Genomic DNA, 14105 nt, shown 5'->3' on the forward strand with positions numbered 1-14105 from the left:
TCTTGGGTTCTTTGTTATGGTCTCATTCTTTTTAATTTGAAATGTTTTCAGGCTGTGTACAGCTGCTTATGCCCGCCTCATTGTGGGGATGCAGGGCAGGAGGGGCTTTGCGTAAGTAATACAGTAAGACACTGTAGATAGAGGTAGGAGAATTATGAGTCTGAGCCAGCCTGGGCTATGCTTTGAATTTTAGGCCAGCCTGGGTTACACAAACACTGTCTTCAAAAAAACCCAAAAAAAACAAAAAACCAGAACAACAACAACAACAAACAACCCTCAAAGAAGCAACTTGTCTGAATGGATTGGAATGAATGTTGACCCTGGACCTTTGTATTTCAGTTTCCGAGGCCACGAACTTCGAGGTTGATCAGTCTGTATTTGAAATCCCTGAGTCCTATCACGTTCAAGACAATGGCAGAAACGTGCACCTGCAAGACGAGGACTATGAGATCATGCAGTTTGCCATCCAGCAGAGCCTGCTGGAGTCTAGCAGGAGCCAGGTGGGATGTCAGCCGGGGTGGGGCTGATACCTAATTCCCACCCCCACCCCCGGGGAAATGTTCACAGTGTTTTGTGCTGGTCATTTCATAAAGCTCGCTATGTAAGAGACCCAGCTCCATCGCCCCTGTTGGCATCGTTTGTACGGTGTCTTCAGATAGACTTCCGTCAAGTTTACCAGTGTAGCTGTTGTGCCGTTTGTTCTCCAGGTGTGGTTTACAGTCTTGTAGCTCTGGCATGTACATTTGTTAAGTGCTGTGGATCTTGATTTGCAGAGCAGTCATCTTATGCCGGACTTAGTCAGTGGTGTGAGAGAGTGGTAGCCTAGGCTTGAGGTTTCCCCATTTTAAGGGGTCTCCTTAAACTCTGCCTGCTTATCAAGCAAAATCAGAGCTAGGGCAAGAGCATTAGGGGTTTAAGCCTCATTGCTCTGGACCCTAACTGCTTGAAGCAGCCTGGGAATTGCAGACCATCCCCATCTGCTGCTGCTGTGGCGCACCCCCCGCCCCCATGGTTTCAGGGGCTATTGCAGGACTGTTGCTCATCCATTCCTAGTGTGAGATCTCTGCTGTCGGCTGCTCCTAACTTGGACAGAGGTCAGCATCAGCATGGGGACAGAGAAAAAGGAAACCCCAGAGTGTCAGCACTGCCTTTTCCTCTAAAGCAGGGTCATGTGGTCTGCATTGGCCGTATGTCCTAGGTTTTTGTTGTCCATCTTTTGGTCATTGGTTTCTTCTTTCTTCCCACAGTCCTTCCAGCAGGAATTGGCAGAATATGCTGGGGGTTCTTGGGTGAAATAGCTCCTGCTGTGCTGGAACCTCTGAGCTGTGAGCACAGTGTCCTTGGGCCAAGGCTTTCTGGGGCTCGCTTGAGCAATTCAAGCCCCATGCCTTTCCTTACTTGCCCACTGCCATCACAGACCCATTCCAGATTCATCCTTTTTTTCATTAATTAAAGCAAATGCATATATGTCTGTGCCTGGTGCCTGAGGAGGCCAGAAGAGTATCAGACTCTCTGAGCTGGAGTTAGAGATGGTCGTGAGCTGCCACGTGGTTGCTGGGAACCAAACCTGGGCTCTGGAAAAGCAGCCAGTACTCTTAACCACTGAGCCATCTTTCCAGCCCTCATTGTAGGGTGGCATCTACTTTTTGGCAGCCAGGCTACCTGCTCTTGGGAAGTTCCCAGAGAAGATCCAGCCCCTCACAAGCTGTCAGTGCTTCTTTCCTCTAAGTACAAACGAGCTTCTGCTTGCTCTTCAGATAGCTATGAAAACCATGGTAACTGTAAGCTTTGAGGGCAATAGCCAGAGTCTAGGGCAACAGATAGCAACTATATCCTCTTAGTTTGTCTTGAAAGCATGTCCTGTCTTGATTGTTTGAATGTTGCCCGAGGCTACTGGTTCTTACTAGACTGGAACTATGTAAAGTCTGAGGAGGTGGTGGCCTTGAATCCGGGTAATGGCAGATGCCCTGTATCTACTTAGAAAAGTGTATAGCCTAACAGTCATCGTCAGCAGCAAAGTGTAAACACTGAGTCTTGTTCTCACTACGTTCACTTCCTTGTCATTTTGGCAGCTCTTTCTTCTATGGGGTGTTTATACCCATCGTTTGTTTTTGCCAGGATCTTTCAGGACCAGCTTCCAATGGAGGGGTCAGCCACACACACAGCTATGAAGCCCAGTATGAGAGGTAATGGATGGGGCTTCTCACGCTTCAGTTCTTGTCACACCTAAGTTGTCACGGGCTCTTGATACAGGGGCATCTGCGTGGCTTGTGCTCAGCAGGAGGTTTTAAGAGTCAGCTTTCCTGGCTTCTTTCATTATGATCCCACATTAAACCAGCTCTGAACTGATCAAGGGGCATTGAGTGCTGGCTGGAGCACAGGTGAGGGATGCTCATGGCAAAGAGTCAGGTAAATGTTTTCTGATTGGCCTGGTCTCCTGTGACTGTGTGACTGCAGGTCTGTCTGGGCAAGGACAGTTAGTGTTAAAGATGGCAGAAAAGAGAGATGGAAATGGCTGGAAATCCCCTTTGGGGAAACCGGTCATTCCTCCCCTTTCCTGTCTGGTAGGCATCTGTGAGCACCGTAGGTCAAAAACCTCAGCTTTGCTTTCAAACAGACCAAGTTCCATTCATAGCCTTATACTGGGTGATGCTGGGTCACAGAGTCCCAGCAGCTCCACCTCAGGAGGCAAGATGGAGCTGCTGCCACCGCCTCCAGAATAGAAATGATGCTCCCACTTTCCACCCTAGGGCCATCCAGGAGAGTCTCCTAACCAACATGGAGGGCCGGTGCCCAGGTGGCCTCAGCGAGTCCAGCCGATTTGATAGCGACCTGCAGCTGGCCATGGAGCTGTCTGCCAAAGAACTGGCGGAGCAGGAACTAAGGCTCCAGGAGGAGGAAGCGGAACTCCAGCAAGTCTTACAGCTGTCTCTCACTGAGAAATAGACATTGCCGTCCAGGGCTGCAGAGCAGAGGCTCTGGGCTGCACGTGCTGTGCCAGTGAGGCAGACCCTATGGCAGAGGGCCTCCACTTCCTGCAGATAGCAGCCGCCCTTTCCTTATATAGAGGTGCAGGACCAGGGACTCCCCAGAGTGGAGAAGCTGGCGGGCATCGGCAGAGCCCCATCTTCACGAGGGAGGAGAGCATCTTCACCTTCCATTCACTGTCCTGCCTGGCAGGTCACATTTTTACTACCAGCTTTAGACAGAGACGCTGAGCCTGCAGGCTAGTAGATGCATCTTAGAAGTGACAAGCTACTGCGGAGTCAGGGTGCTTTTCCACAGGAGAGCAGCAGCCTTTGTAGAGTGGGTAAGAGCTGGAGAAGTTCCTTCCTGTTCACCAAAGAAACGGGTTATGCTGACCTCTTTATTTCCCTTCCTGTAGGGCTCCTGCAGCGTTGCCATTGTGCCGCCCCGTCTCCACCTCCTTCCATGCCTTTTACCCCCAGCCAAGAGGATATGATATGTACAGGATCTATTTTAGATTATGGCTATTTACATCAAATTAAGATATACAAATGACCACGGATGTTGCCTTAGCCTTAAAAATGACTAACAGTTTTAAGCCACCTCGCTCCACACACTGAGGACCTGATTTGAATCTGTAAAGGCAGTTCCTTTGGGAGCAGCATCCTCCAGGCTAAACCAAAGGCAGCTAGCTAACCCTGTCCTTGGAGGAGCAGCTGGGGGCCATGGCTGGGTCCCCAGAGCCGGCAAGCTGGCCAAACCGCTGGAAGAGCCTAGCCAGTGTTCCGTGCCTGCTCCCACATAGGATTTCCAGCCTGGGGAGAAGCAGCTGCATGGCCTGGCATCATAGGACAGGACGGCCTTGAAGCCAGAATGGGAGCTACCATAGAGTAGAGGCTTTTCATCCAAAAGGGAAAAATGATGACTCCACACTGCTTTTTAGAGTTCAAATCAACATCTTTCTGGAAAAAATATATTTTTTAACAGAATCTTTTTATTATTTTTAAAAGATATAAAACTGACTCCTCCCATCAGTAGCAATACAAGGTTATGCATTTTAACCAGACTTTCTCAGGCCTCTTTTGGATACCTTTAGTAGTTAACTATTTTGTCTAACCCTTCTGTAAATACCTGTTGCATAACAGACCAACCCCTGGGGAATACAGCCAAGGGCACCTTGCACCTCTCACCTGGCGCAGGCATTCACCCCCACAAGGCTATGCTGATCCCGTGGCAAACAGTATCTTCCTCTGTTCTGTGTCTGTTTCCTGTTGTGCTTCTTTGGGGATAGGAAGAGAGTCCACCATTCCCAGGAATGTCTGTTTGATACAGTCAGTGTTGCCAGTAAAATGTTCTGAGACACAAAGAATTGTGAGTTTAATTCCTCATAGCCATCTGCCTTTTTTTTTCCATGGTCCGACCCAAATCCCTTTCCCGCACACAAGGCCAGCGTGGGCACATTGGTTCCGTACACAGGTTGGTGGTCTGTTCACTTGACATCCGCCAGGAGCAAAGACACTTCTGGGAGTGGCTGCAGCCGCGCTGTGCGTACTCAGTAAGGGGGATCATCTTAGGCAACTCCTACGTCTGCATTCCATTGCTCTGCTTTCCTGAAGTCTGTGACTGTGTCCCCAGAAGTCACTTAAAACGGGACTCAGCATTGCAGCAACCTGTTGCAGCCTTTCCCATGTTCTTTCTAAAAACACAAATAAATCCGCTTCCATAAAGGGTGCTCAGTGTTGACAGCCCGAGTCCTGTCTCTTCCAGCGTGTCCTCCAGTCACTGTGTCGCCAGAATACACACTTCCTGTTCACACTTCCTGCTCAAGCTTCCTGTTCGCAGAGCAGCACACCCCTCCCCCAACCTGCCTTCCACAGCTCACCCCAGATGGAAATAAACAAAGTATTGGGCTACCTGGATCTTCTTCGTGCGCATCCTGAAGTGTGGTGCCTTTGAGAAGAGAAAGCAGGCCAGGCCATCTTCAGCACCCCTGACAAAGTAGACTCCCTTCTTGAAGCTAGAGTGCTGGGGGGTGGGGTAGCTGCTTTTAACACATTCAGGTGAAAATGGGGGCCTTAAAAGGACACAGGTAGCTGGGTAACAGGTGATGTCAGGGTTCCACTAGTGGGCGTTGGTGTTCTAGGAGACAGGAAGAGCAAGAGGCTCATGAAGAACACCCCCTTTGAAGGCGTAGGGGTACAATCAACAGATTACTTAACGGGGCACCAAGTCTCCGGTGCCCTGGCTAGCTGCAACTGAGAAGTTCTACCTGGACATACGGCTGGCACTGAGTCCAGGCTCCCAAGTATCCCAGCCGTGGCAGGAAGTGTAGCAGGAAGGAAGGGAAAGCTGGCTTTGAATAGTGACCAGACCATGCAGGCAGCAGCATGAACTCAGGCACCTCACCTCACCTCCTATGATAGCACAGACATGGACTGGACTACAGAAACTTTAGGTGACCGTGGGACGGTTAAGTACTGCATAGACTCAGTCTAGAAAGAGGTATGGGTTTAGGATTGAGTCCGGCTAGAAACTAAGTCACGCTCCCAGTCCTCAGACCTCAAGCAGTGCCACAGCACTCAAGTGTGACAGACTGGTCAGGCGTTTGCTGGCTACACAGGTAATGTCTGGGGATGGTTTGCCTAAGCGGCTTGCCTTGCACCGGAGTTCCCTTTAGTAAAGCTATCTGTAGCCCTGGTTGGCCAGGAACTCTTCAGAGACTCACCTACTTCTGCCTTAGGAGTGCTAGGATTAAAGGTATGCATCACCAGGCCTGGCAACTTTTTTTTCATTTATTTTATGTATATATAAGCACACTGTAGCTGTCTTCAGACACACCATAAGAGGGCATCAGATCCCATTACAGATGGTTGTAAGCCACCATGTGGGTGGTGGGAATTGAACTCAGGACCTCTGAAGAGCAGCCAGTGCTCTTAACTACCGAGCCAACTCTCCAGCCCTGTAATGTTGAGCACCGCTAGGCGATGGCAAAATAAAGGAGGTTGTTGGGAGGGTAACCCTCATCCTACCAGAGCTCGGGAGACTGGTACAGGACCCTACTGTACTATTCCAGGACAGGCGTCAGCCGCTCCTGGAGATAGGGAGGCCCAATCTCTGCTCCAACTCTTGTGCACCAAAGACTGCTGGGTACCCTGGGAGAGCTGGAGCTCAGGAGACACTGTACATTGGCCGGGCAGACGTGGGAGGCTGCTGCGCGCGGTCTCCACTCTGGGTGAGCATCTGGCTGTGGGAAGCCTCTATCCCAGTCCTCAGGGGTGGAGAGGGAACCAGTCTCGTGGTCCATGGGCCTCACGGAGGCCAAGGAGGTCAGGTAGGTTCTAGGTCCTGGGCATCGCAGTACACGGGGAAGAGCTGAGAATAAATTGGAGGCCCAGGGGGTGGGGGTAGGGGGAAGGGGAGAAAGGGAGCAAGAGGTGAGAGTAAAGACGAGAAGAGTGAGAGGTTGAGAGAGAGAGAGGAGGGCTCACGCAGCCCCTTTTGTAGTGGGCTGGACTACTTTCTGTTCCCAGGGGCGGGGCATACCTGCTGTGGTCAGGTGACTGTGGGGGGCGGGGGTAGAATCCTGCCAGAATGCTGGGAGCTAGGGCATTGTCTACGGGATAGACAGCATAGGATACTGGAGTGAGGGCTCTTAGTGTCTGTAAGCTAATATGTGTGGGGGGGAGAAGGGGGGCGGGGGGCGGGGGGAGTGTGTAGCTCACTATTCGGTCCCTTGTAGAATTTTCTACTGTGTCTCTGGAGTAAGCCTTGCTCAACCAAGAACACAGACGCCTTTCACTGTCCAACACTGCAACTTTTTTTTTTTTTTTAATATTTACTTTTAATCGTGTGTGTTCGAGGAGGAAGGGTGTACACATGAAAGCTGGTGCCCTCAGGCCAGGGCCTCCTGGAGCTGTATTCTTGAGCTGTCTGATATAGGTGCTGGGACAATAAACCCAGGTCCTCTGGAAGAGCAATACATGCTCTTAATTACGGAGCCATCTCTCCAGCCCCACGATTCCTATTTCTAACCATGTGTTTCTGATCTAACTCTTTGCTATGGGACACAAGAGCCTGGAAAACTTCAGCCAAGTACCCCTGGGACTCCCATCCATGTCTATAGCAGCTGGCTGTCTGGTTTACCAAGCAATGAACAAGTGACAAGGCTTGGTAAGGCTTTAGTGTTTCCTCTTAAAGTCTTTAAAATGGCAACAAGTATTACAGTAGCAAATCACAACAGGTTGGTTGCAAAGCGGGCTGCCATGTCCTGCTGGGGAAGATGGCCTTTGGCCATGTCTCCTACATGTCAGTATTTTACACCACTGCCGTCAGAGCACCAGTGTTACTGCTGATAAGGAAATGAGCATGGCAAAAGTTAAGTTCTTACAGCTGGCCTTGGGACAAAACTGCAGGCCTGCTCTGTCCCAGCTGACTGGGGCTCAGCTCTACTATTTAATGTGCTATTTTAAACCGCTACTTAGGTCTTCCTTAAACAAATCAGGCCAGATAGTCATTCATTCACTCATTCATTCATTCGTTCTCTCTCACGCACACACACATGCACACCTGCATTAAAGTTTTTTTTAAAGTTTTTGATGTAAATGAGTGTGTGCCTTTGTGGATGTCAGAGCACCACAGGAAGGCATAGTGCCCACCAGATGTCAGAAGCAGGTATCAGATCCTCTGGAACTGGAGCCATTGGTAGTTATGAGCCACCATGTGAGTGCTGGGTACCAAACCTGAGTTCTCTACAAAAGCAACATATGCTCTAACCACTGAGACATCTCTAGCTCCATCCCTGCGTTGCAAACACTTGGGAACATAATGAGGCGCAGAACAGCAGATGGGATTTCTCTTCAATTTAACTGACATTTAATGGCTCAGGGTTACAAGGCTCCAGACATGACCCCACAGTTGGGTGGTATTCACATTAGTGCAGGCTGTTAAGTGAAAACACAAAAACATCAGGGTTGTGTTTGAGGGGAATACACAATAAAGCATAACAATATCTTTATAGCAAAATTAAAATAAATACTGATAACCTCTATAGCAATAGAAAGTACCAACAGGGGAAATTAATTCAGTAGCAGCACTTGAAAAGCAAACAGTCTTGTAAACACAGCAGCTTGCATGGGGGACACATGGCTGAACCCTCTACACCTAGGGATAAAAGGGAGACTAAGTCTCAGGTTGCCATCTGTCACCAGGAGGACATCTATATGTCTGAGCCACCCAGAACCTTCCAGGCCAAGGGTGGGGGAGGGGCACATGATCACAGACCTAGGATGCAACACTGACTGGCTCAGGGCCAACACAGCAAGGAATGATGACTAAGCTCCCCAAATCAGCAATGTTTTGCAGCCAGGGTATTAGAGGGCGACTCAGTGGAGTGAGATGTGGTGTGTGTTTTTCTATTTACTTATTACTGTATGGAGGTCGGAGAACAACCCATGGGGCGGTTCTCTCTCTCCACCAAGTTCCATCCAGGAATCAAAACTGGCCTTGGTATCAAATGCCTGTACCTGCTGAATCATCTTGCTGGCCCCCACGTGTGGTTAATACACTATGACAGAAAGCAGGGGAGGTCTATATGTTAAGTCTTTCTCTTAAAGTCTTTCTCCCAAGCATTAGTGATTAGTCCTCGGAGTGGTTCTTCTGGACACTTTGCAATGTCGAGGTGGTCTTTATAAGGAACCTTGGAGCTTTGGGCTTTACTTTTAACCAGCACAGCCAAGCAAAAAGAAAGAGACTCCGAATCAGTAGCCAATAACTGACATGAGGGAAACAACCCCCGCTGGATGCTTTCCTAACCCTGTAGCATTTACCGCCTGCCCAGAAGTTCTGATTCCACCGTGTCCAGGGTCTGCATGCAACACGGCTTCTGTCCCAGAAACCTGGAGCATGACTTCCCTGTGTGGCCGTCACCGTCGACGAATGGGCTTGTAGACACAGAATGCCATGAGGAGGACGGTCACCAGCAGGATGCTAAAGATGGTTCCCATCAACACTGCAAAGGGAAAACAGGTTACCTCGTGGAGGTTCATGGAACCTATGATCTATCCATTAAGAGAGCTTTTTCCAACTGCTATTCATTCCAAGGGTACTTACTACACAGGGTGCCAGGACGTAAACATGAACAGGCACTCACTCAAGTCACCCCACAGATATGGGAAAGTAAATGTGAGCATCCTTCAGACAGCCTGTGCTTGGGGAAGAACCGCAACGTGACAGGAGAGGGTGGGCAGCAGCAGGCAGGAGGGGAGGAGGCACCTGAGGTAACGTGCACACTGAGCTTCTCCTGAGAGACAACTCAGGAGGCCAGGGTAGTCCCAGGGCTCAGCAAAGGGAGGGCCTTGAGACCAGAACAAGTCCAGCAAGCAGATGAGCATCGTGGAAAACCAATGTATGCAGGGCCTTTCAGACAACAAAGGAACTGGCTGCTTACCAAATTATTTTTGTATGTTGTGTATGTGCATGGTGCAGGCATGGGTGCACAGGTGTACACTCCTGTACACATGTGTGCAGAGCAAACACAAATTGTTTGCTCCATGACTTGATGCCTTCAGAGAGGGTCTCCCATGGGACCTGAAGCTTGCTGTTCTCGTCTGGGCTGGCTGAGCAGCAGCCAGTTCTTTATCATGTGCAGCTTTGCATGTGGGTGTCAGGGACTAGAACTTGTGTCCTTGGGCTTGCAGGCCGAGCACTCACTCTTACTGAGGCATCTTCTAGGCCCAATCCCCACTAAATATCAAGAAAGGCCTTCTGAAGGCCGCAGGCAAAGACCACTTGATCTGATTAATTGGGAAAAAAAAAAGATCCTCTAGCTTCTGTTCCAAGAACATCCCATCATGGAAGATGACAGAACCAGAGAGCCCAACGTCATCTTTAAAACCTGAGGATTGGATAAATAGGCCAGTTCAGGCACTAGGTAAATCCTGAGAAGGGCCTTCTCACCAAAACAGTAACGACTTCACAAACCTGCTTTAAAAAACAAAAAAGCCAAGGCCTGGAGAGATGTCTCAGCAGTTAAGAGCACTGACTGCTCTTCCAGAGGTCCTGAGTTCAATTCCCAGCAGCCACATGGTGGCTCACAACCATCTGTGATGGGATCTGATGCCCTCTTCTAGTGTGTCTGAGGACAGCAACAGTGTACTTATATATAATGAACAAATAAATCTTCTTTAAAACGTCTTTTAAAAACTTATTTTTGGGCCAGGCAGTGGTGGCACACGCCTTTAATCCCAGCACTTGGGAGGCAGAGGCAGGCAGATTTCTGAGTTCGAGGCTAGCCTGGTCTACAGAGTGAGTTCCAGGACAGCCAGGGCTACACAGAGAAACCCTGTCTCAAAAAACCAAAAAGAAAAAAAAAATTTTTTTTTTGTCTGTGTCTGTGCATGCACAGGGGTCAGACTGATTAAACTCAGGTCACTGGGCAAGTGTCTTTATCTGCTGTGCCATCTCTGGCACAACTTAGTGTGCTCGTGTGTGTGTGTGTGTGTGTGTGTGTGTGTGTGTGTGTGTGTGTGTTAAAACATTTAGGTGTCCTGTAAGTGTGTGTATATGCCATGTTTGAATAGGTAAGTGTGTATATGCCATGTTTATATATGTATGTGTGTGTATATGCCATGTATGTACAGGTACTTCCTGCAGAGACCAGAAGACGACATCGGGCCCCTGGAACTACCCCTGTGAGCCAGCAAAGAGAGTGCTGGGAACCAAACCCTGGACCTCTGGAAGAGAGGAAGTGTTCTTAACCTCTGAGCCGTCTCTCCAGGCCCCAGCTCTGTGTGTGTGTTTAAATTTATTTTATGTGTGTGGGTGTTTTGCCTGCATGTATGTCTTTGTAACACATGGGTGCCTGGTGCCTGCAGAGGCCTCAAGAGCGGGTCAGATTCCCTGGGACTACAGTTTCCAAAAGTTTAAGCTGGCACGTGGGTGCCAGAAATCAAAGCCAGGTCCTCTCCAAGAGGGCCTTGGTGCTTTTAACCACTGAGCCATCTCTACAGCCTCTATTGTGTTTCTGAGAGTAGAGTCCCTATCTAAAATATTCAAGGTGCTAACGGGAAAAGTGGGGCCTACAGGTGACTACTGATCCCCATGGCCCAGGTCTTAAGGACCTGATGACATAAATAATCAGCCACTTGCCTTACTCGGCAGCAGCCATCTTCGGTGACACTCAAAACAGTGACCTTCAGTAAACAAATTTATAAACACTTAGTTCCAACTACGTAGCCCCACACCAGGTTTCAACTAGGTCTGACCGTGACTGTCCTGAAAAGCCAAGACCCAACTACTTTCCAGGCAGTAATTTCAGAGCCTTTGTGCCTGCCCCACTCCCCTACCCCGTCACATCCTCTTAGCCTGATCATTAAACACAAAAGTTCATCTTTTCTTGGTGAGGGTAAGAAAGGACAGAAAAATATGACAGAGCATGCCACAACTCCAAAAAGGCCAGATGCTGCTTTCAGACCTTTATGGATGCTGAGAACCAAGCCCAGGTCCTCTGCAAGTGCAGCCAGGACTACCTGCGGAGGATCTCTCCAGGCTTGTTTCTGGGTTGGTTTGTCTGTTTTTTGTTTTCCAAGACTGGTTTCTCTGTGCAGCCCTGGCTGTCCTGGACCAGGGTGGCCTAAACTCACAGAGGTCCACCTGCCTCTGCCTCCTGAGTGCTGGGATTAAAGGTGTGTACCACCACCCTCCAGATCCCTCCTGCTTGTTTTGTTTGGTTTGGTTTGGTTTTTCAAGACGGGGTTTCTCTGTGTAGCCCTGGCTGTCCTGGAACTCACTCTGTAGACCAGGCTGGCCTCGAACTCAGAAATCCACCTGCCTCTGCCTCCCAGGTGCTGGGCTTCTTCCTGCTTGATTTAAAAAGCAGAGTTCTGGGCTGGAGAAATGGCTCAGAGGTTAAGAGCCATCTGACTGCTCTTCTGAAGGTCCCGAGTTCAGATCCCAACAACCAAATGGTGGCTCACAACCATCCATAATGAGATCTGATGCTATCTTCTGGCGTGTCTGAAGACAGCTACAATGTACTGATGTATAATAATAAATACATCTTTTAAGGAAAAAAAAAAAAGCAGAGTTCCCTTCTAGTCTCAGAATCTGTCTTGAAAGTTTTGATTCTTCAAAGCCTTTTCCAAAATGTAAGGAAATGGTTTAAATGGAGTGAGAGAATTTTAAGTCCAGCTTTAGGAAATTGGAAATCCAAGGCTTTTGTCAACTTGACCAGGCACTTGGTTGGCCCTGGGCTATTTGGAGATAGGGCATTTAGCCCAGGGAAGACAAAGATTGTGTTTAACAAAGGCCCAGGATCCATACTGGAGTTAACTCCAGCTCCAGGGACCCTAACACCCATTATCAGCCTCCCTGGACAAACACACACATGGATGCACATCTTAAAATCCAAACAAGAAAGGAAGAAGAGAAAAGCTTAAAACCACGTGTTAGGTACATAGAATCATTTGGATTAATATGTGCCAGATAAGCTCCTCTATTCTTCATCCTTATACTGCCTCTCCTGTTTGGCGTATCTGGTTAACTAACTGGACTGGTGGTACTAAAGAGAACCTTAAGAGACAATTTTAGTCCACCCTACGATCACTTCCCATCAATGAGCCTTACGTTCTGCATCGATAAGCTGGGGCAAGTGGAAGCCCAGTTAAAAGGATTCCTTTAAGCTTAACTATATAGATTACCTTCAAACACTTCACTTCTGACCAAAACAGGCAGCACTCTGAGTGGCAGGCATGTCATCATCCAGAGGGTAAAAGAGACTCCTACCCCTGCCTTCCCTCCCAAGGAAGAATCACTTGATCCAACATGTCAGTAGTGATAAACCCAGCTCTAATGGGAAATCCGTGAGAACCACCCAGTGGAATGCTGGATAGGTACCAAGTTAGTGGCCAAAACACGGTATGAACCAAGCACACTGAAAGACAAGCCACAAATGACACCAGGTGGTCACTAATGAGGAGGGAAGAGAGACTGAAGCGGGACAGACATATTCTCTCTCAAGTCTGCCCAGCTAAGCTCCCTTCACCGCCAGGCACTCGTTTGTGTGTGGGCGTGTGTGTAATAGAGACCCCCCCTCCCAAAAAAGTTCTTTCAAGCCTCCACAAACCTCAGATTCAGGTACTGACATTCACCACTTCCTACCCGAGTATCCCTGAGTAACATAATTTTACCGCTGGCCTTCATTTTCCTTTTCTCCAGAACAGGGTTGAAAGCCCTACTTTTCTCATTAGTCCTCAGCGAGGCCCCAAAGAATTCAAGTAAACAGCGATGAGCACAACACTTGGGATGTAGGAAATGCTAAAACTTGTCAATTACAAACGCCATCACTGAGAACCGGCCAGTTTAAAAGGACGAGGGATGTAGGATGAGCCCGGCTGCCTAGCCTGAATCCACAGAACGAGAGACAGGAGCGCACAAACCCAGACTCCAGCTTCTAGCTCCAGCAGGTGCCGCCGACCCACAAGATGCGAGCGCTGCCTCCCAAGCCCAGGGCTGACACCAGGAAAAGCAGCTTCGCGAGGACCAGCGGCCCGAAGTCGGTCCCGCGCCCCGCCCGCGCCCCGCACAAGCTCCCCGCGCCCCGATCTGGCTGCAAACGCGCACCCCGCGCCGCTCACCCAGGTTCTGCCCCCGCAGCACCGCGTAGGGCCGGCTCTGCTCCGGCGGCACCCCAGGACTCGGGGCCTCCGCCCGCCCCAGCAGAAGGCTGCAGAGCGTAGCAAACAGCCGCAGCCATCCGGCGCGCAGCATCTCTGAAACCTGCACCGCACAGAGCGCGCTTCCGCCGCAAGCCCCGCCCCCAAACTCTGCCTTTCCGGGGCCAGCCCACTCGGCTCGCGTGGTTGCCACGGAAACAGGAGGGACAAGGTTCAGCCAATCCAGAGTGGTCCTCCTTTAACGCTCCACCCCGACCAACTTCCGGGGAGAAATTGTCTTTCCGCGCAGAGGGTTCCACTGCTACAGCAAGCGCTCGCATCGGCCTTCCCTGTGGAAGGCTTTGCTTTATACATTCATACATTTTTGTTTAAATCGTCAACACAGTCCGAAGAAACAGACACCGTAATCCCATTTTGGTTTTTTTTTGGTTTTGTTTTTTGGTTTTTTTTTTTTTTTTTTTTTTTTTT

General features: G+C 49.5%; 1 protein-coding gene and 1 long non-coding RNA gene across 7 annotated transcripts in view; one reads left to right on the top strand and one right to left on the bottom strand.

Moving 5' to 3' along the window:
* Ankrd13a (ankyrin repeat domain 13A) overlaps positions 1–4712 on the top strand; it is a 32432-nt gene extending 27720 nt beyond the window's left edge. For all 4 annotated transcript variants that reach the window (XM_031337522.1, XM_031337523.1, XM_031337520.1 and 1 more), the window contains exons 13-15: positions 340–500; positions 2119–2186; positions 2751–4712. In XM_031337522.1, coding sequence (XP_031193382.1) covers positions 340–500; positions 2119–2186; positions 2751–2946 — 425 coding nt within the window. In that variant the 3' untranslated portion in view covers positions 2947–4712. The remainder of the gene's footprint in view (positions 1–339; positions 501–2118; positions 2187–2750) is intronic.
* The window catches only part of LOC116068233, a 19673-nt gene extending 5894 nt beyond the window's left edge, over positions 1–13779 (bottom strand). Inside the window, exons 1-3 of one of the 3 annotated variants that reach the window (XR_004109504.1) lie at positions 13599–13779; positions 8793–8974; positions 4882–5106 (exon numbers count right to left, since the gene is read on the bottom strand). This is a non-coding gene — a long non-coding RNA (uncharacterized LOC116068233). Of the gene's footprint in view, positions 1–4881; positions 5107–5236; positions 5382–5996; positions 6502–8792; positions 8975–13598 lie in introns of those variants that run through there. The other 2 variants (XR_004109506.1, XR_004109505.1) reach the window with 2 other exon arrangements.
* Between the last annotated feature and the right edge of the window lie 326 nt (positions 13780–14105).

This window comes from Mastomys coucha, unplaced genomic scaffold (genome assembly GCF_008632895.1).
Source record: "Mastomys coucha isolate ucsf_1 unplaced genomic scaffold, UCSF_Mcou_1 pScaffold22, whole genome shotgun sequence".
NCBI lineage: Eukaryota > Metazoa > Chordata > Mammalia > Rodentia > Muridae > Mastomys > Mastomys coucha.